Genomic DNA, 22,962 nt, shown 5'->3' with positions numbered 1-22,962 from the left:
TATAATGCCTCTGCCTCCTAGAAAAACACAAATGGAACTGCAGGAGCTGGAGAACCTGCTGCTCAGAGCATGTGGAAGTTTACTGACTCTCTTCTGCCACAGATATAATGGTAACATATTTTTACGGCTTCTCATATTCAGAGTTTGGAGTGAGTCTGATTAATTGCTAGAGCTCTTTTCAATGCTTTGTTCTCTCCTTTAGTTTGGCCTTTCTCTAGCAGCAAAACCCCTGGATATTTATTTTAGTGTGCAACAAATAAGAATAATCAATTCTATAGCAAGCTTCTCACTGCTGAAAATGTGAAATAAGGGGATAAACATTAAGCCTGGGAGAAAATTCACAAACATAAAAATAGTCTATTACTAACAGTACAGCTTATCTTGTAAACAGCCCAAATATTGCACCAATTAGTATTAATCAAATTGCATTGGGAAGAGTATGCACAGCAATATGAGCAAAAGCTGGGAGAAGAGATTTTGTTAAGCTTAATCCTCAACTGGAAATGCATAGTTTATGTACAGATTCTTAGTGTGCCAGCAATTTTTAAGTGTATAAATCAGGGTTACTCAACCAAAAACTCATGGTGAGAATAAGCACAGCAGGAAACATTTATGAATCATGTGTGAATCTCTGAAAAAGCATTTTGCCAATTTCCAATGAAAAAAATTATTTCCTTGTTCAGCATTGTGTTTCATGTGAATGCAATTTTTGGTTATTTATCTTCTTTACCAGAGTGAGTCTTGTACATTGAAAATCTGAGTAACCCCAATAGATAGTCTTAATAATCAGTACACAAACTATACATTAAAATGCCAATTTTTGGCTCATGCATGGGTAATACATTTAAACAAGCATAATTATGCCTGTCTGTGAATTTAAATGTATGCCCAAGATAAATGCAAAGTATCTTAGTGTATAGATAGATAAATGCAAGATATCTTGCAAGTCCTGTTGCAAGAAAATAGCCATCTACTATTTTAGCTCTGTGGATATATTTCAGCAAAATAAATGAGAAATTACATGCTCCCTCTTTATAAGACTGATTATCTCTCTCAGAAATGCCAGAGCAAGGAGAAGGAAAAGCTCATGCGCAGTGATTTATTTTTTCCCTTTTCTGACAACTGTAAGTTTAAAAGGGGTAAAAAATGAATTATTAAACTGATGTAATGATAAAAGATCAGCTTCTTCATGCACTCAATGGTAAAAAAATAACCAATCAAAACTATGAGGAACTGTCAAATAAAAAAATCCTCTAGTTTAAAAAAGTTTAGCTTTGATCGCTTAGAGAAAAGGCGAAGAACACTTCAAGTGCCTTTTCTTGGCAGGTGACACACAAGGAAAATCCTTTTAAACAAGCTTCCTTTAAAAACCTGTTACCTTCAAAATGATCTCAAATGTAAACATACTAGTGAAGACATAATCTGCATACCCTAGGATCTGGAAGGTAAACAAAAAGTTACAAACATTATTGCTAAAGCTGCTTTTGAGCTAACAAGGATCAATTAACAATGCATTACCTTTAACAGGATTTCAACAGTAAAGATGGCTGTGAAAGCATAGTCAAAGTAACCAAGTATCTGCAAGGTATAATACGTGCCACAGTAAGAAATCCATCTCTTAATAGTTTTTACAACTTAGACCACATACACAACACCTGAATTAATCTAAGTAGATAGATGGAGAATTTAGACAAAATAGTTTAAAATTCCAGCTACTGTGCAACCATTTTTATTTGCTTAAAAATTTAACAGATGCCACTCTGCTCAGGTATTAGATCTCAATAATTGACAGGACCCAATAGGCAACAGTTTCTTTCAATTCAGACCTTCCTCTACCAGCTTTCACAGATACTCTCTTCAGCCTTTAGCAGAGATACAGAATTTCAAACAAAGAATAAATACTTATTAATAATGTCTGTGGGTTTTACCAAAGTATTGCATCACAAAATAGAACTTCAGTGGTTGCTTCTAGAGGGCAGATTCCACTTTCTGCTACATTATACTGTTCCTGTATAGGCTTGTCTAGAGTGTCAAAAAGCAAATTTGTGAATACCTAATCACTTAAAATCAACACCACAATGCTTTTTCCTTGAAGTGGGTAGACACGGCAGTGATTTATTTGTTGGAAATCTAAAAGAACCCACAAGATTTGCACAGTGATATTAAATTTCTAAGAGGATTGTGGCTGTGGGATTGACCTCACTGCTGTTGACAGGCACATGAACAGATATTTCAGAACCACCCAGAGCTGTGGCCACATCACTAACAACTAAATCAATGAACTGCAGGAGGCTGAGAATTTAGTCTCAAGGATCCAGCAATCCACCTAGCCAACAGCTGTGCACAGAAGTATCTTTCTGGGGGTTCAGCAACTAACCAAGTGGGAAGGAGAAATCAAATCAAGAGACGACACACAAAGAAATTAGTCATACTAAAACAAATGAAAAGAAATAATTTTTCCCACATATTCCGTTGAATATTCCATCCTTCTGTCCCTTGATGTGGCTGAAAACATAGGCAAATATTAAAGCCATTCAACAAAGATTAATCAGTATGCAACTCACTCTAGACTTAAAATAAAATATTTAAAGGCATCCCAGTTTGTAAACTTTAGTTCTGTTGCTGACCTGGCTGATGGAAGGAATGTGAACCCTTAAGGCAGTAAAAAGAGAATGATGCATGCCTGGGGCATGTGAGAGTACTTACAACAAGAGGGCAACGCCTTCCTGAAATCCCTCACACATTTTGTCTGTGTCCCAAACAGAAATAATCTTTTCAGTTACCAACCACTCTCCACCTACATTTTCCTAATGCTCCTCTAGTTACAAATACAATTATCAGCCCTTGAAGCCATTTCTGTAATAACAATTTCAGTATTCTCCACCAGCTCTCTCTTTTTCCTATCCATTAGTGTGATTTATTTATAGGACTACTTTGGTCCAGCTTTATAGATATGGGAAGCACACTGCTCTGCTGAATAGTGCATGATGAGTGTCTTTGTGCTTTGGCCTCTTTTTACCTCTGGAGAAAGTTTTAGCTTTTTGGGTTTTACTAAACTTACTGGAAAAATGTTCAGAGAATGCCAAGAGCCAAAAGAAGACTTTCAGAGGTTGCACCAACACCAGAAAAACTAGACAGATACAACCTCTGCAGCCTCAGCATGCCCACCTTTCCTGCAGGATGTAGAAGAGTTTCTCTAACTCTGTAACAATCTCTACAGATATTCTTGTTTCTAAAACAGGAGAGGGCTGAAAGTTCTGTCAAAACATCCCTGGAGTCCCCATGGACCACTACCAAGCTGCACCATCTCAGCTATTTCCTACCTAATCTAAAGCAAACCCAGCTCACAAGTATGTGAGAGTTCTGCTACAGCTGATACAAGTGCAACAAGGCTAAAAAAAATCTGCGGTCACAAAAATGGATTTATTTTTGTTTCTCGGTCTAATAATTGTGCATTTGAATAACAATTAAGTCTCCCACTAGATTAAGCACTTAAAATGTGGGATTCAGGAATTTGTTTCGGGAGAACACAAGTGTTTAGTCCCCACATACAATTATATTGAGTAATAGAGACATTACTGAAATTAATGGTTTTTAGGCTGAAATGGCATTTTTCTCTGAATCAAGGCAAGAGCTAGGCATGCACTGATCCTCCTCTTACAGGTGAGTTTAGAAAAAAGTGAGATTTGCTTCATTTCTGATGCAGCCAATCAAGAATCCAAATATCTTCGGGACCAAAGTGGGAAAACCCAAAACCCTCAGAGTGGCCACACGAGTTTCTCTGAGAGAGGAGGTAACACCCTTGTGAATCCCTACACTTACTGACAGAGGGACACTCCAAGGGCCCCAAGACCACATAATAGAGTCAGTGAAGAGAGGACACATCAGTGTCTGTTCCAAATATGATAAACTGTGATAATTTTAACTAGCATTTTTAAATCAGCATCAAACACTGTGAGGCAGTAAGAGTGATTCAGAAATTGCACATCAGGTACTCCAGCTGCAAAGTACGAAAACATATGAAAATTATAGATATTATATTCAGCTTGAGAATATTTTATCCTGATATATTCATAGTCATAGACAAAGCATTATGTAAATAATAAACACTTCTAATAGTGATGATGTTCCATCAATAAAGGCAATTGTCTTTAAAGATTTATGCTTCTTAGAGCAAAAGGAATATAAATGCTTGAAAAAGGAGAAGGAATGTTTTTTTAGCATGAAAATTAAAAATCAGGCACTAGTCCCAAAGGATTGTATCCTGTGAGGGTATATTTATCTTCAGACATAAAAATGAAGGGCTTACATTATTTCGAAAAGAGTGGCTGCGAATTGGATCTTCCGCTGCCAAGGAAACACTGCTCAGCATGATGAAGACGAGGATGAGATTGGTAAAGATGTGGTGATTGATAAGTCTGTGGCATCCCACTCGAATTCTAAAGAGGAGATACAAAAATACACCATTTTTGCACACGGAATTCAGCAGATGGTTAATACACAACATCTTTTCTGCTACTCTGCCAACACTGACAGAACAGAACAATAATCAGCAGTTTAGAAGCAATGAAACTCTGAAGCCATTGGTCTGATTCCTCAGAATGTAAATAAATTCAAAATCCAATTCAGCCATAGTGAAGGTGCTCTTAAAGCAATTTGGGAGGGGTTGGTTTCCACTGGGTTATGAACACCACAAGTTCCAGTGCTTGTACCACTGTGCACGTACAGTCACAGGTCAGAAAGACCAAGGCTAGACAATAATCATTTCAGATCCCAAATTTGATTTGATTCTTACTGAAGTCGTCAAAATTAGTCATCTTGTGAGATGCAGCTTTGGGTACAGATCTCATTGTGCTATTTAGGACTCAACTCAAGTCAGAATCTCCATGAAGATTTTCTCATAGAATTACAGGACAAGTGGGTGTTGAAGGCTCCAGAGCTGTCAGGCTTTAGCCACATGACATGAAGTGTAACTGTGCATATGCTTAGAGTACTGAGCCCAAGGTAATCACAAATACAGAGCAGGTCTGGGATTAAACTGACAAAAAGGCAGGATCAGGTTCATAACTAACATTGAAGTTGTCTAAATTCTGCTGGAGACTTAGAAGGTTCTTGGATAAAATTTTTTCTCCTGTTATTAAGTAGCTGACTGAAGAGTGGTGTATCTTTGTTAAGCAAATTGGCCATTTTAGACCAAGAATACCTAGAGTGTTAGTTGAAGCTGAAAGCAATTTGAAATGTTCAACAAACTTTATGATTTTGCACCCAAAGTATTTTATCTTCGTCATTTTCTAAACTTGATGGCCTCTACCACTGAAAGGCAGCATTCTCCCATGCCAAATAAATATGAAGTAAGGACTTCTATTGACTAGTCAAGCTTGCTGTCTTCACCAGTGCAGAACTCCAAATGCTTTGGAGTTAAACTAAGTGGTGAAAGATTCCACTGCCTCCCCAAAATCCAACTATTATGGTTCTTGATTTTTTGAAATTTGTCTTTACCTTTGATACTTGTTTGAATCTGGGAAATGCTGTTACCCTAAGAGGAATATATACAACCTTTCTCCTACTTTTCTCTTTTTCTAGTTTCTCCTCCACAAAGATTACTGGGGTTACTAGAAATTCTGTCTCATGCAGAAGATGTTCAGATCTTTTACATCCAGTGACTAACAGAGTACATAGATAATACACCTTAAAGGCTACTTTCAAGATAAGTGAGAACTCAGACTATATGTACAAAATGCTATTATCTTCAACAGTGGGAAGAAAAATAATGTATTTTTCAAATTCTCCTCATTTACTAAGTCAATCAGAATATTTTAGGAGGGAAGCCAATCTCTTCTGTTGAAGACACTAGATTTCTACTCCTGATCTCCCTGGAAGAGGGTCTGTTACTTCACTGCTAAAACTTGATGTTTAAACCAGTATTTTTCAAAATTATATTTACGGATTGGTGCTGCTGAAAATGAAGAAGGCACTCCCTTCAGGGATTGGTGTTATCTTCTCCTTCATGTTGAGTTCTGATATTCTACGGGGACGTGGGCCTGCTGGTACCTCTGGCTCATCCTCCTCATCTTCTTCATCTTCACCTACTTTAAATTAAACATTCTTTTTACTATAAACTAAAAAATATCAAGGTTTTGTTGATAACACAAGAGCATATCTTGCATAAGAACACACATGGCTTATAGGAAATACATATTTGCAGCATGACTCTAAAAGTCTATAAAGCCATATGTGAACATCCAAATGTTGTCACAAGCTCTCACATAGGTTATTGTGGACATGTGGGTGTGTGCATGAGTGCCCTGAGTGCATGAACAGGCTTTCCTGGTCCTGAGCAGCCTCACCTGAGGACTCTTCTGGGGCCCCAGCTCAGCTCAGCCCCTGGCAGCCTGTCCACCCCTGAGCTGAGTGCTGAGCTCTGGGCACTGGGTGAGCACTGTATGCTCAAAATTCAGGACAGATTTCTGTGACATGCATCCAGACAATCAGGAAGAACTGATTTTTAGATAAGTATGTTCACTGGGCCAAGAAAAAATTGACCAAACATCATCAGCCCTGGAATGTCCTCTTGTGCCAAATGTTTCAGAGAAGTTTAGAATTTGCTCTCCCATGCAGATAGTGTTACCAAAACAGTCCTGAGGCTCACAATATTAACTCTCAAGTGCTGCTTGTACTCTCTAGGAAGCTGCAGAAAAAGATAATACTGAGGCCCATTTGTCCACTGATAAGAGAGCACAACTTCACAGACCTCAAAGGAATTGATTCAACGTTCACCAAGAGCAAGTTTAGGAAATTTTAGCAAACAAATTTAAATGCATTTCTAGGTAGCATTCACATACCTGGTACATCACAGGGGGGATAGGGATCTTTATCCTCCTCCTCTCCTTCTCCATACTCGCCAATTGTCACCTACAGCAATGAAAGGGATGCACAGGAAGAAAAATAAATTTTTATATAGAGTACAAAGCCCAACAGAAAGCAAACCAAATAAGCCTCTGAAGCCAGAGAAGTGAGTTTTCTGAAGCAGAGTAACTCAGAGCATAGGAGAGCTGACATTTTATTACTTATTTTTCAAAAATTATTTTTCGATAGTATCCACATTTTCTGGCTGTGTAAATCACAATAAGAATAGAACCAACACACTTTGATAAAAGCTACAAAGAATGTTTGAACATTCTACTTAGAGTTTATCACTCACTGATCTCATTAGATTTATCAAGCAAAATACCTACAGGGATCCTAAAAAAAAAAATCACATTTTTCTAACATTAACTATTTTGTTCTCTAAGAGCTTCCCCTCTCAGGACATCCTAGAACCAAAAGGATTTTTCTGGTTTAAGAGGTACTGTGAGGATGAAAAGCATCAGAACCAAGTTTCCTTTGCCTGGAAACAAATATAGGGATGACAGACTCATAAAAGAAATTGTACAATGTACAATACAAAGTATTCCCTAGGAAAATCAGTAAAATTGCTTCTTAGAAAAGAGACAAGTTTTAGGATAAACACCTTACTATCCTTGGGCTTCTTTTGGTCACCTTCAGACTTCTCACTTTTTTTATTTTCCAGACTCTCCTTTCTATAAAACAATATAATAGCAATTACAAAGCATGCCATGTAAAGACAGACAATTTTAAGTGAACTATACCAGTTCTATGAAAAGTTGAAAGCCTTATAATAAAATATTTTAAATATTTTGTACAGCTGCAGGTATCAGAGAAATAAAATCCACTGCATTGGAATGCAATGATCCATTTAAAAGTTTATGATTTTGAATATAATTCCAGAGGCTGATCCCTAAAACATTCAACGCATGATCATTACTCCTTTCTAGAGGGATAAACTGTGCCCTTAGACTCATACAAACAACTTTCATTGACTTCAACAGGCTTGCAGTGATTTCAAAAGAAGGTTTTTTTACTTGTCTATATAAGGCTTAGAGAACTGATTCCACAGAGAGCTGTGCACTGGCAACAACAGATAAATTCTTGTGCTAATTGCACAGTAAATCCTACTGTTGCAATTTTTAAATATCAGTTGGTTAATCATTACATTCTTAATTCACCCCCATCACTACCTAACTTTTATCTAAAATCATACTGTTTGTCTATTATTTTAGTGTCTAGACAAACCCTCTTTTTTTTTTTTTCTGAGTCCAGCACATTTTGTAGATGGTAAAAATATTCATATAAAAAAATCCCTATGGAAGAATTCAGTACCCTCCTCCTTCCCTCTCCTGCTGGTTCAACATGCCCATCTATTTTACCTCGCATTCTTTTTTCTTTCCTTTTCTTCAGCTTCTTCTTTCTGAGCTGTATTTAGACTTTCAGCATCTGCCAAGTTATCCACAGCAATGGCCAAGAAGACGTTTAGCAAGATATCTATTTCAAATCATTTTAAGGACATTATGCCTTACCATACTTGTGTGGTTTATTATCAGCATAAACACTGACAACGTGAGAGATATAAAACACATGCTCCCAACCTACAGCGTGGAGGTTTGTGATGCTGGAGTGTAGTGCAAATAACACCCATTTAATGGACCAGACTGATACTGGCTGTAAAGTGAGCAAAGATCCATTAGGGTCACGGGTTTTAAAACAGCAGAATGCTTGAGGTATTTTTTTAAATAAATTAAATTCAACTTCATGCTAGCCTGAGCAATTCCAAATATGAGATTGTCTATAATAGTTGAAGACTGTTCAGGCATTTTGAAAAATTCATTTTTATAATGCACTGTCTTTTATGTCTACAGCTATCTATATCAAATTCAGTTCTTCAGTCCATATCAGTTAATCACAGATACTGATACAAATACCATATAGTGCAGAAAATACAATGTTTTTGCCCTTTCATCACCTCCTGACCTTTCAAGAACTTCTGAGAATGGCTGCAGTTTGTTTCTGCATGGGGCCAAGGAAGTATTTCCAGATCACTAAAGGCAGGGAAGGGGGAATGTTCCAGCAGCCTTTATCCCAGCTGCCCCAGTGTCCGTGTCCTGGTCCCTGCCCTGCAGAGCATCCCTGGCTGCACCCAGCCCGTGTCGGAGCGCTGGGGATGAGTGTGGGGAGCGTCGCTGCCCCACGGACCAGGCTCCAGCCAGAGGGACAGACAGCAGGCAGGGTAAGGCCCTGCTCCCAAGGAGGGAACAAAGTAAACATTCTCTGCTTTCTGCCCTGTGGTGGCTGGAGATGGCCTGGAGATCAGCGACTCTCATTCCTCAGGGGACGGGGCTCAAGGAAAAGTCTATTTAGAGGACTTGGCACGTGCAGAGAGTACCTGCCTGTGGCAATTCACCCCTCTTGGGAGGGATTTTGTTGATGTCCCTGGCACACAGCCCCACCCAAAGAGGTTTCTGGCCAGTGTAAAGGATACAGTTACCACAGATGAAGAGGATAATGAAATATATACAGACGATCATGCCTGAGGATGAGGGACCACCATATGCCATTATGCCATCATACATGACAGCATTCCAGTCTTCGCCTGTTAGGATCTAAGGAGCAGATATCAGGGCATTAGTAGTGACTCAGCAGCAAAAGTGAATAGAGAAACACACTTCCTCTGACCACACAACACAGCTAACTTTCTGTATGCATAAGGTGATACCATGTTCTTTTCATGTATTGTTTTAAAGTTCCCATTTAAACAAACATCTCCTGAAAGCTTGGGTTTAACTCTACCTGCTTCTATTTTGTGCCATGCATTTCTATGACTGAATTTCAAAGGCAAAAATAATAATAAAGAATTTTTATTGAAATTTTATTGATCTTGGCATCCCAAAGTAAGAGCCCTGTTTTTCAGTAATGCCACATATGTGACAATGCCAACAAATGTCCACCACTTAAAAATCAAGTTATTGTATGTTTTAAGGTTCCTTTTTTCTTCTTTTTTTAAATACTGGCCACAGATCTGTATTATGATTCTGAGTATTGCAATTGCAATGCAGGCTTTGGGGGCACTTCATATATTTCTAAGTAACTTCTTAAAAATTATTAGTAACTTCTTAAAAATTAGTTCCATCCTGAGAAAACACATAATACTCACTCTCCTTCCAAGCAGTTAAATGGTTAAGAAAATTAAACGCATGCCATTTTCTGAAATTCATTTTAGGAGAGCTAAACCTATCCAGCTAATTTTCATTGCTGGTGAACACGCAACAGATTGGTTGCTCCTGATTGTCTTCTAAAACTGAAGGAATCTCCATTACTTTGAAAATGAAAATCTGAATAAAATCTAACTCAGCTGAATTGGAGAGTAAAGCCTTAAGTTTTTGCAGGGGCAATGTCAGGTCAAATATGAACACTTTTCCCCATAAGGAAGTTTCTCATTAATATTTCCTTCTCTTGAAATTAAATGGAAATATTTTCTGTTCGCTCTGGGCAGCCACCAGATGAGTCTTCCACCAAAGAGAGAGGAATTGACACCAAGGTGAACCCTGCGGGGTCAGCTTTTAACTCTCACCTACAATGGCTGGAGCGAAATATTGTGGTAACGTATACAGCCAAGGGTGAAAATGGTGAGCAAGACAAAACCAAATAGCCTAATTCCAGTATCCAAATTGGGAAAAATAAAATTCTGAAAAGCATCACAATTAAGTGAAAACTAAATAAGTCCCTGCCTTTTCACAATTAGCAGACAAGTTTGCCTTAAGATTTTAATAAAACCTGGTCTCTAAAGAAATTAATGCTTTTTTTTATGTTATAGTGATATGACCCCTATGTAAACATGCACTCTTTAAAGGCTTACTGTTTTTTCCTTGCTTCTTACACAGCTAATGAAGTTAAAGAAAATAACTTGATGAAAATAAATATAACACTCCACCTCTTTTTTCTAGTTATGTGTTTGATGGACAAAGGAGATTTAACTCTGTGAAGTAACATGACAGCTATGTTGCATAGATAGATCAAAGAAGATATGAAACAAATGGTACAAATGGTGCAAAGTTACCAGAATACTGAATTTAATGAGCAGGATGCTACTTAAAGTAAACAGAATAAATAGTATTCATGATTTTATTTTCAGGCAACATGATCACTTAAACAGTTTTGTTGATCAAAGGTAAAATGTCTCATACGGGATGAAAGAAAGTTACCTGGAATACAGTTAAAAGGGCTTGTGGAAAATTATCGAAGGTGCTCCGTTTTGTTTGAGTTTCATCAAAATTAAATTTGCCTCCAAACAGCTGCATTCCAAGCAACGAGAAGATTATGATGAAGAGGAAAAGCAGAAGCAACAGTGAAGCAATGGACTTCATTGAGTTTAACAAGGATGCTACCAAGTTGCTCAGGGATGCCCAGTGCCTATAAATTAAAATGCGTGTGTTAACACACACCAAAAAAACCCCAAACAAAACAGTAAAAGAGCAGTGCATGATGAAGTATTACAAAACAATTGCTGATCACTCTTCAGCTATCCTTAGAATTAGCGATATTAGATAATCTTACCTTGTTACTTTAAAAATACGCAGGAGACGAACACAGCGAAACACTGAAATTCCAAGGGGTGACATAATTTCCAACTCCACCAAAATGGTTTCAACAATGCCACCACAAACAACGAAGCAATCAAAGCGGTTAAAGAGAGAAACAAAATAGGCCTGTAGGCCCAAGCTGTACATCTTTACTAACATTTCACAGGTGAATAAAGCCAGAAGAACTTTATTTGCGATATCTGGAACAAAATATTAAAGAAAAAAAAATCTGAATTGCCTCATAGATTCCATTTTTATTTTAACATATTAATACTATACTTTCTATATGAGTTTGCAGCTTTTGGCTTAAAAAGGAAGTACTGCTTTTTTATGTTGGACTGTAGTTGAAGCTTAAGTGGCAAAAGTTACACAAGGATGTAAAGCTTCCTGCCAGCTATAAACTATTCATCTTTCCAATCTGTTGTGCAGTTCACAGTTCCTCAGCTCACAGCTTGAGTCCACACTGTAACTTAAGCAGCCAGCCCACAGCAAGTTCTGCTGTGCCAGTTCCCACTTCCTTCTCATCTTTCAAGCACAGCTTCATGATAAAAGTACAGGTATTTACAATTTAGCATTGTCAGATCTATGCTGCTGCGTTACTAAGCTGTGCTACATCTATGGAAATCAAAGAGCACATTCAGTCATTTCTTTTATCTCCCTCTGGCTGCTGGCTGGGTTGAATATCCTTCACACAGCAAACAACAAAATGGCAAAGTACAAAAGTAGCCGCTGATAGAAAGCAACTATCCATAGTCAAGACCAGGACAAATAAGTTTTGACTGTACCTTGGATCTGGGTCAGCCAGTCAGGTTGATTGTAATGCTCTGATGAGATAGTTAACGTGTTCAAGAAGACCAAGACAATAACAAGCCAATAAAATGTGACAGATTTTACTGCAGCCCTACATTTTCTTCTGTTAAAGCGGTTCCAGCGACGCCAGCGTCGACTGAAAGTTCAAATAAAAATAAATTTATTATTATATGGAAAACACATAAGAACTTAAGGAGAGTTTCTTTTCTGTAGAGAACAAGTGCAATTGTGTATGTGGGAGCAGGTATATTGTCATAAATATGCATATAATACTTTAATAGCTATGTAAATTATTACCAGTTGCAGATTAGCGACTGCTAACATGTTATTTCTTTTTCTATATTTCCTTATAGATTTCTAAATGTAAACAACAACATTTGGAGACTCCAACTGCCTGTGACATAATTAGGTTAAGCTGCATTTAACATTTCGTTGGGTAACAAAATACATCTATCTTTCCAAGGCCCCATGCACTTAATAGCAATAAAGAAAAGTCAACAAATCAACTCAAAATTCAAATTAAATTCAGTCTAAAAATGTAGGCTTTGAGTTAAACCACAAGGAGAATTCTGGCAGGATTAAACAGAACAGGAATGCTGAGGTCACCTTTTAGAAATCTACCCTATAACATCAGAAATCGTCTTCAGTAATTCCTAGAGATTTCTACTGATGTGGCCTGAAATTGTGTCAGTGGGCAAATGTCTGTGAAATAAATAAGAGTGACAAGTTGAGGTTTTACCTAGATATGAGTTGGATTCACAAATGAGGATGTCTCTTTGGACTCACAAAACTAGATTTCTCTGCTTTACTTCTGGGAACTCCGTTCAAGCATTAACTAAGTTTTCTTTATGCACCTTAAATTTGTACTTGTAGTAACGGAAATTACTACTGGTTTCAGATATCAGTACAAAGGGGTTTCAAGTCTTTGCAGTATTCTAACCATATAAAGGAAAAATATCCTGTCCTGACCTAAACCAACATGGTGTTCAAGAACATTCTTATCTTGCCAATCCCCTGGTCTAACAGCTGTGTCCATGGCCATCAGCAGGATGCCTCACTCCCTGGGTAGGTTAAACTGACTTTTTTTGCACTTACAGAACATCCTATCATTGAAGTCCGTGAGACAAGAATAATAATTGGTGGGATATCTCTACTTACAAGACTCACAAGCAGGCTCAAACTCTGTAACTCCAAGCTTTCGGAAACCAATGGGGCTATTATTTAGTTTTCCAAAAAAAGATGTGTGGAACCAGTAACAATAAAGTATAGCTAACTGGTACATATATGAATGAGTATGAATAACATGGGCATACATAAACAGACTACAGAAATAAAACAAAAATTCAAAAAGGAGAATAGCAGTAAATTTCTCCATTAGACTGATACAAGTAAAGGCATGGTCCCAAAGATTATCTTCTATTTTGACTTGTAGTGTAGCAGATAGGCAAGCTTGCAATGAAAAGCATTTTCTATTTTGACCCAAAGGCATTTTGACATTATGGTCAAAACAATATCCTTCATAAGTTATGGCCTGACTTACTTTATGCTCAACACACTGCAGAGTAACATTCCAGAAGCCAGAGTAAGGATCAGCCCAGAAGAGTGAGAACTGGACCAAGACTTTGCATTTGTCTTAGAAAGTGATCATAAAAGGAAGATACTGACCTGAACTTGGATTTTGAGATGGTTTGACTAAAAGAAAAGGAAAACACATTTTTAAGAATGGGGGGAAAAGTAATTAACAAATTCATCTTCTTTAGAATTTTGCACTGGCATTACATATACATAAAACAAACTTTTAACAAAATGCATCATGAATGCTGAAATTACTTTTTCTGTTATTTATTTTCTGAAATTGCATTTCTAAAGCCTTAAAAATTTTCTTAGTGAAAGAAAGGAAATCGTTAAAACTCAATAAATAAACCTTGAATAAACATGTAGAAGCTGCCTGGAAGTCACAAAAATCTGAGCAAATAAATACTGAACACCATGGGTTACAGAAATACTCCCATACATTCAGTTATTGTCTAAAAGAATGCACATTCTCCAAGGTCATGCACAACTTAACAGAAAATACTTGGTTTTACTTTTCTTTAGAAACTGCCATTCTTTTAAGTTTGGACAAAAATGGTATTTTATAAAAGCTTCCAGGAAATCACGATTCCACTACAAGCTGAGTTGAAACTTTTTATATCTTCTTAACCTGAGAATTTTAGGAACCCTTTAATACCCTAATAATTGGTCTTATACCAAACTCCTGCAAGTGCCATACAAAGCCTGGCTATTTCAAGGCACTTTTGGCCAAGTAAACAGTGGGGGGAGAGAAGGATCCTTTGCAATGCTGAGATGATGAGGTGGGCACTTGGCACCCACCCGTGCACTCACCACAAACTCCCACAGCACGCCGGGCTCTCCCCTTCCCCGCTGACGTTCTCCGTGTTCACCGACTCGGTCTCACTGGTGGGCATACTCGCTGTGGGGACACAAAACTGCCTCAGACCCTGCACCCAGCAAGGCACTGCACAGCTGGCATCTCCTGACCTGGGGCAAGAACGCCTCCAGCTCTGCTGAGAGCTTGGAAGATCTGAGGAGTCGCAGATGAAGTCAGACACTTCATCAGTACTCCTGTCCCATCAGAAGGAAGCACACAGAATTCCAATGTGAATTGTGGTGCTTTGTTTGTTTCTTCCTTTCCTCTTAGTGATTCAAGGTACTTGCTTACAATTCACAGCAGAATATAAAGTTAGAGGAGGTTTGTACAGAGTATGCTACCCGAGCAGAGAAATTAACCTGAGCTAGGTTCTGTAACTTTTCACTTTGAGAAATGTTCTATTAACACTTTAGAGGTGCTTTTCAATTGAAGTGCTGTTAACAAGCTCACTGATTTCAAGAAATATCATCAAACTTCTGCAAATAGGAACAATCACACCGTGGTCACACTGACCACTCTTTGCTTTTATTGACATTAAGAATTATTGAGGCAAGATTCCAGAAAGTAAATGTGCCTGCAAATACTGTGTGAGCAGCAGGCAGCAGCACGGGGAATGGGAGAATGGTCCTTCTAAGTATGATGAGGATTACTGCTAATAAAAAGGGGACAATTACATCTGCCACAGAGTGAATTACTACACAAATAGAGCATCATTACTGAGTGGTTAGCAATTGTAGCTGATGGTTTTTAGATAAAACTCATTTTCAGCTAGGTCATCACCATTTGTCTTCAAATCAACTGAAACACAGAGGGAGGACACCTTATGTCAAAGAGTGTTAGGAAATTATGAACAGCCAGAGTTCTCAGTACTTCCTCAGGGAGAGCACTGCTTCCATGTCTGCAAAGCAAGCATGAAAGGAAAAACCTCAGGAACAAGGAAAGTGTAAATTAATGTTGCTGGTTTATACAGTAGAAATACCATTTAAAGTAGGAAACATAAGAAAGGTGCAAGATACACTGAAATTACTGAAAAACAGCAAGAACAAAAATAAAACAGAGCATTCTAAAAGTATTCTGGTGTGTACCTTCCAATATTTTGATGGTTTGCTTGTTTGGTTTATTTGGTTTGGTTTGTTGGGAAGGGTTTAAAGCCAATGTCTGTGGACTGAGAGTACTGAGGGCACAACAGCCACACTGCCAACCTCTGATAGGGAAATCTCACTATTTTGGTAGCCTAAAGGATGATATGAGATTTAAGAATCAGACCCTGAATTTTCTGATTTGTATACAAATCAGGTATAAAGTGATAACTGTTAGTAACAGTCTCTCTGCACAGCCTCAACAATGACATGAAGATAGAGGGGAGTGGGAAGTGCTGGTTTGGTTTCTGTGCCCATCAGTCCCATCCAAGCTGGAGACTGACAGGTCTGTGCAGGCCAGGTGCTCAGCTACTCTTTGCTGAGAATCTGTCCCCATAAGCAAGTCACTGTTATATGAAATGTTAAACAGAGTGGCATAACAAAATGTCCATGCAGGTGTTTGAATAAACAAAGCACTTCAGGCAGTAAGCACAGCAAAACCTTCTTTCACAAGGTTCATCTGTTCTGATGATTTTTTTTAAATATTACTGTAATGACTTTATATATTAAAAGTCTCTGGTGAGCACCTGCAAGTGTCCCAATTCTAATATCATGTTTCCCTTCATAAATCAGTTTTTAAATAATGAATTTTGCTAGTCCTATAAGAACTTCATAGCTTTTGAACTCTGAACAGTCAGAGTTCAAAAGTAATTTCACTCAAAAATAAAGAAAAAAATATTTCAGGTTCAAATTCAACTATTAAAATTTCAAAGGGTTAAAAAAAAATCACAAAATTATTTCAAACATAGTCTCAAGGCTTTAGAACAAGAACTTTTATTTTAAAAATCAGTGTCTTTGGAAATAAGTATAAGGGGTTTCCCTGTCTGGTAAAGAACTGAACTGGTTGCCTTGAGCCAGGTGACTCAAGTGCTGCTAGAAAATATAACATTATAGTCACCTAATGATGAACATTTCAGCACTTGTGATGGGCAGCTGCAAAATAAGAGTGCAGAAGTCTTGTTTCACACACTATTAAGAGCTGCCAGAAAAACACAGCTAGACCTACTTCCACGATTATTGCATATGTGCAATGTGTCCCACACCTGTATTTCAAATTTATCAACCCTTCCATCCCCTGAAAAAAATCCAGTTCTTCATTAAGTGTCACTCCACTGAGTGACAAAAAAACCTGCATTTAATGTAAGTAATTCAAATACAGGTAAAAGTGAATTACTGTAATTTTAATTCAAGCCTACCCTGGCTTTGTGTTAGTCCACAGTAAGAAATAACAGCCCCTTTTGAACAGGATAATGTAAAGAAAAACAATGTAAAAATATCTTTGTCCCTATTGACATGAATGTCAGTTCATTATTAAATACATCAGAATATTACTGTGTTTCAGACAGCACAGGGCTATTGCTCCATCTCTATCAGTGACTTGCAGGTGCTGTATTACAAACAGAAGAGGGAAGAAAAAGAACCAATTCACATTAGAAACTCAGCTGACATTATACTGTAATTTATATGTCAAAATTGAAACTACAGAAATACCGAGAAAGGCACCGTGTGGAAGTCCAGCTCCAGCAATGCCAGCAAGTCATCAGGTCTTTAGCCAGAAGAAAAGAGCAGCACTGCATGTCCACATCCACTCTGCTAATGCAAGCAACCTGCCAGGTCTCAAAACAGCTCAATTCCATGGCCACAGCTCCATAAGGGCAGGTGGTGTCCATGAGGCAAACACAGAATGCAATTTTGAGAGACTTTTGAGAGACTGATCTCAACAGGATCAGCTCTGAGATCTGTAAACAGGCACCCTACTATTGAAAGGAAGATGCCAAATTTTCTCTCTTTTTTTATTCACCTTTTGCCCTTATTTTACTGGCATTCTTCTGGGAAGATTATCTAGATTTCTAAATCTAATAATCTCTTCAATTAAGATAACTGGTTTCAAACAAAAGAATGCTTGCATTAGGCAATATAAGCAACTCGTACAGCATGCAGCTTAATACTTTCCTGAGTGGATAGAAAACAGGTCAAATACATCAACTACTACATTTTGCTTCTGTGGATAAGAATATAACATGAGAAAAACAATCCATTGTATTCATGAGGTACTCTATGGGGTTTTCAGACTTTGGAGAAGGGATTTCAAACTCCACTCCAGGATGTAACATAACTAACGCACAGTGAAGAGCAAGACACTGTCTATTAGCAGTGATGTGCCCTTGCCAGGTAGACTTAGAAGAAATAAATTCCATAATCCTGAAATACAACAATTCAGTGTCACTGTAGAATCCAGAAGCAGGCTAAATTATAACCTGAATTGCTGAATTGTGGTGTTAATTATTACTGTTAGAAATGTTTTCCTCTCCAATATAAATGATTAAAATTTTAACCTGTTTCAACTTCAACTGCGCATTCTCAATCCATAGGCTGATGTCATTTTCACGCTGGTGCATGTTGGGCAGCCTTGCGGTTACATGTGCTGAAGGAAAAGTACTGCAGAAGTGGAGAGATCTGCATAGCTCATCAGTATTGGCTACTGCAGAGAATCTTGGCATTATTTTAAACTGGCAAAATTTTACATCAGTCTTACAAAAAATGTCATCTTCTGTTTGCTAGTAACAGCCAACCAATTCCTTGAGCTCCAAAATTTTCCTAATTCTTTCTCAAATCAGTACATGAATTTTCTGAATCCTTTTTACCAAATCTTTGAGGTAGTCAAATAGGAAAACAGAGAAAAAAAAAATCCCCAAATTGGCAACATTATCATTGCAAATTCATCTCAAATTTTCGTAAGTCTGCTGTATGCCGAGAAAACACTTCAGAAAGAAGTGGCACTATCTCTTCTGACTGTGAAGCTTCTCAGGGTAAATTCAGTTCAAGGAGAGTCTGCTTGGAAGATGTTCTCCATGATAGTGTAGCAAGATATCTCTTTTCATAGCGGAGATTTAACGTTGTTGTAGATCATTCTTATAGGCTCTCTCTTTGTATAGGCAGCCCATGGAAAAGGTTGGCTGTACAGCAATGGAAGGAGAGCAAATTAAACAGTTTTTGCTACAGCAGCATCACTGAGCCAACCACTTGTAGCCTGAAGGATGACATTGTGAATCTTGGGAATGTTGCATATTCTACACACATGTTGTTTTTATACAGGTAGAGGGAATACAAAGAAAAATATTTAGTATGGTGTTTCTAATCCAGAGGCAGTTTAAGCTTCAACTGCTCAGATTAGCATAATCATCTCACAAACTCAGGAAGAAATAAAGTTGGGACATTAATTTGTACTTTGGAAAAACCCCGCTTACAAAAGGTGCACCTGCCCTTCAGAGGAGAAGAATCCAAGTCAGTGCCCAAGAGTTTGGGATGCCTTTGACTTGCAAGGTCAGGCACCAGTCGTGACACAGCAGCCGCTGCCAGCAGGTGACAGTGACATTGCCAGCCAGTGCCAGGCTGCTTCCTGACAAACATCAGAACCTCAACCTGCTCCTTTAAGGGCTGTGTTGAAATACATAGTTCAAAGTAAAATTGCAACTGTCTTCTCACAACTTTTACAGAAAAACTAATTCAGCAGGTAGAGCTGTGTGAGCTATCAGACAATATATGCAACAGTTGCACAATTTCAAGCAGACTCAGTGTTTGTACAAAATGAGTGTATCAGGTTGCAGCAATTTCTGACTTGGAATTCTGCATTCTCTAAAGTAACTGGAGGAGAGTTTTCAGCCTCAGTCTGGGCCACAGTAGTGATTTTCAGGACAGCAAGAAAACCAGTTGGTCAAATAACTTAGTTGCAGATAGGATTAAAACTAGATCTCCTAATTACTGCAACTGTGCTCATGTCAAAACAGGACATTTGCCTAAAACAAGCAGATTTGAAAATAACTATCATACTCTAAACCTCCTGTCCATCTCCAGTGTGAGTGGGGAAAAGTGAATTAAAAAATTACAGAAACAAAGCCATCAATAACAAAAAGGAGATACAGTAAAAGCTTGTGTTTTGTTAGATTCTACATCGTAAGTATCAAAAGTAAAGAGTAAACATTATCATCATGCTGTTCTAAGCTTACACTACTATGCATTGTAAAACTTGTAAAATACTTCTGTTACTTTCTTCACATCTACATTTAAAATACATTTTTGATCTGATTTACCTGACTTCTGAAAAAGAAAAGCTATTCTTCAAGAACAGCCACAGACAAAGACACTTCAGTGGAAATCTGAATGGATTAAACACTCTGCTTTAGGGAGGTAGAGCAGCAGCTCTATTTCAAACATGCACTTCAACCAGCAGGAAGGTCTGCATGCACGAGGGGTTCCATGCTACAGAGGGTTCTGCCTTGGTTATAGAAATGCAAACAGTCTGTGCTCCCGAAAGCTACCACATCCAATGCAGTATTGGCACAAAAGAAAAGTTCAACTGCAAATCCGAACACGTTTTACCATGTTTATTGGAAGAACGGCCAAAGCAGCTAAGTCTGCTTTTCTTCTTGTCTTCCATTAAGTCAGCCAGTGTAAGCCCTGGGGAAGCACATGTAATCCCAGCAGTGACGCGGGAGGTGGCAGCAGTCGCAACGCAAAAAACAAAAACGTGTCCGTACACACAACACAGGCAAGGTTAGGCAAAACAAACTGAAATCACCAGCAGCACAACTGATCACAGCTAAACCCCTCACCTCTCACGGATCCTTGCATTTTGAGCTAAATTCGCAGTGCTTTGAAGGCAATGGAAGGTTTTTCATTGACTTCAGGATAGTCAGCTATTGGTTCATAATAAAGACTTCCAATATTCACTAAAAGCATGTTTACAATTCTAGTAATTGAACGGTATTCTGTTATTCAACAGCATTGAATACCTGCCCTTTATTAGCAACAGAGATGTACAAATACATAGGATTCATAAATAAATTACTTAATGACTTCTCCGATTAGAAATTTTTAAATGCTGGGGGGGGGCATTGCAGGAACCTCAACTACAATTTTAAACAGTTACATGAGAAACTATTCATCATTGACTTAACCATCTTTGAAATCTCTGCCTTTGCCTGCCACAGAGATCTTCTGTATTTTAAACCCAGAGCACTTGTAGATCATTGAAGAGCACCGTGGTGATCTTCCATCACCCCAAACCAGCAGGAATCTGGATCGCCCAGAGGTTTGGATATTTAAAGCAGGGACACAGTTGCCTAGAAGCCTGGAAATTATTTTTCTGACTATCTTGGGACCTAGCTCTACCTCATGTTTCCAAGATGGCTCAAGAAAAAATATCACCAATACATTTCAACTAAACTTATTTCCTAATAATATTCAGATATTATTGCAAGGAGGTAGAGCAACTCAGCAACCCTTCCTCCTTTACAGGCTGTTGCAGTTGATATTAAAAATGGAACACCAAGCCACATATTTAAGGACATGTGCATAAACCCAGGAGTGCTTGGAGATTGCCTATTCACTGGAAATTTCCACACAAAAGCATGTATGTCTGCCTGAAATTAAATTCTTGGCATTCCTCTTCAAGCTTTTTTAATCACTTTCCTTCTATTTTCACTCTGCAAGTCTTCTACAACCTTTAATTTAGCCTAAAATTATGCCTAAGTTAACAGTTTAGACTTAAAAGGTCTTTCAAACTCAGTAGCTATGCAAAGTTTTTTTTTATCTGTATGACCTCAAAGATGTTTAAGGAATACCAGAGCAAATGGGGTTTTTTGCAGCCTATTAACAAATACCCAATTTGAACAAGACAAAAAATGGTTCCTGGGATTTCACCTGTTTTCAGTGGATTTCAGTCCACTGGCAGCACAGCTGACAACTCAGTCATCCAACACTACGCAAACTCAGCATCACCTACAATTCTACACGGCAGCCTTGTACAAAGTGTATTTACTCCATAAAATGTGCCATCTTTTACATCTCAGGCTTAGGATTTTATACCAGTACTCAAACCCACAGGTCATGTACTCCTTCCACGCATTAGTAGCAATAGCTAAGTATAATGAACTCTGGCTTTTTTGCTCTGTTCTAGATAAAAATTCTATTTGTGCAACACGTTTTCCAATAGACATAAATTATTCCTTTCCAGTGATGCTGGAATCAACACCAGCCCACAGGTTGCCTTCCAGCCTTTCATAAAATCAGTGTCCTTCCAGCCAGTTCCATTCTTTCATACTCTGCTTTTACTGTGAACTAAAGGACTAATAAAATTCTGAAACTCAAAGAATTTGAAAAACTACTACTATTTCTGCAATACAGAGATAAGCTTAAAAACAGATACCTCAATATCAAACCACGTACTTTTTGTCACGTACTGCACCTGAAAAGTGCTGTGACTTAAAAGAACAGTTCAGAATAAATTAGCAACACTAGAAGAAAAGCAATGGTAATAATGTATCATTTCAACACAGAAAATATTATTCCAGGTTGTCTTTGACAAACCATTTACCCTTATAAATACTCTATGGTATCTAAATGACCACATACCATAACTTTCCAGAGTATAACATTAATAACAAGGTGCTATATAGCATGAGAATATATACTGAAATTTGGACTTCAGCCTTAGACTTAGTGTTAAATCAGTAACCACATCCTGAATCTGTGTTCTCATTTATGTACTGCTCTAAAACTTCTCATGAAAATTTTAACTACTACTCTGCAAACGTGACAAAGAGGCTAAAATAACCCCTGCTAAATTATGACATTAAAATTCTGCTGTTGCTTGAATTTTCAGATATATAGAAATCAATGATAACTTTAACAGGTTTTATAGTATCATGAAATTAACTTGCTCTTATACCTTAGAACTCAGATTAGAAGCACAAGAGGGTCATTACAGGATAAATTACCTGTTTGTAACAGCCTACAGTCAAATAAATACATCACAAATTGTATTTCTTAGTGTCAAGTGAAAATCCCACAAGATTTCATGTATTATTCACCCAGTTAAGACAAGCAATAAAAAATATTTTATATTGTATTCTGAATACCCAAAAGAAAGACCCAGAATGTTGTTTCCCTACTTCAACAACAACAGCAAAAAATCCTCAGTATTAGCACAAGGTTTTTTCTTGACTGTAGTTTGGCCATATTTTTAAGCTCTTTATATCATTATTATTTCCCTTGCATACACCCACAGGAAAACATATTCTAAAGATTTACAATGACACTTAGTGGC

At 37.8% G+C, this 22,962-nt stretch overlaps 1 protein-coding gene across 2 annotated transcripts in view; it reads right to left on the bottom strand.

The window, feature by feature from the left end:
* The window catches only part of CACNA1D (calcium voltage-gated channel subunit alpha1 D), a 171,041-nt gene that overhangs the window by 57,819 nt on the left and 90,260 nt on the right, over positions 1-22,962 (bottom strand). Inside the window, exons 10-22 of one of the 2 annotated variants that reach the window (XM_066195629.1) lie at positions 14,670-14,757; positions 13,950-13,976; positions 12,260-12,420; positions 11,449-11,674; positions 11,097-11,304; positions 9,377-9,497; positions 8,268-8,382; positions 7,511-7,580; positions 6,843-6,912; positions 5,945-6,089; positions 4,310-4,439; positions 1,519-1,578; positions 1,379-1,438 (exon numbers count right to left, since the gene is read on the bottom strand). In XM_066195629.1, the coding sequence (XP_066051726.1) occupies positions 1,379-1,438; positions 1,519-1,578; positions 4,310-4,439; positions 5,945-6,089; positions 6,843-6,912; positions 7,511-7,580; positions 8,268-8,382; positions 9,377-9,497; positions 11,097-11,304; positions 11,449-11,674; positions 12,260-12,420; positions 13,950-13,976; positions 14,670-14,757 (1,481 nt within the window). The remainder of the gene's footprint in view (positions 1-1,378; positions 1,439-1,518; positions 1,579-4,309; positions 4,440-5,944; positions 6,090-6,842; positions 6,913-7,510; positions 7,581-8,267; positions 8,383-9,376; positions 9,498-11,096; positions 11,305-11,448; positions 11,675-12,259; positions 12,421-13,949; positions 13,977-14,669; positions 14,758-22,962) is intronic. The other variant, XM_066195628.1, reaches the window with a different exon arrangement.

This window comes from Chamaea fasciata, unplaced genomic scaffold (genome assembly GCF_029207755.1).
Source record: "Chamaea fasciata isolate MVZ Bird 193981 ecotype frontalis unplaced genomic scaffold, bChaFas1.0.hap1 SCAF_13, whole genome shotgun sequence".
In the NCBI taxonomy this organism is placed as follows: domain Eukaryota; kingdom Metazoa; phylum Chordata; class Aves; order Passeriformes; family Sylviidae; genus Chamaea; species Chamaea fasciata.
The sequence above is the reverse complement of the archived record's forward strand: the minus strand, read 5'-3'. Positions and strand labels throughout refer to the sequence as shown.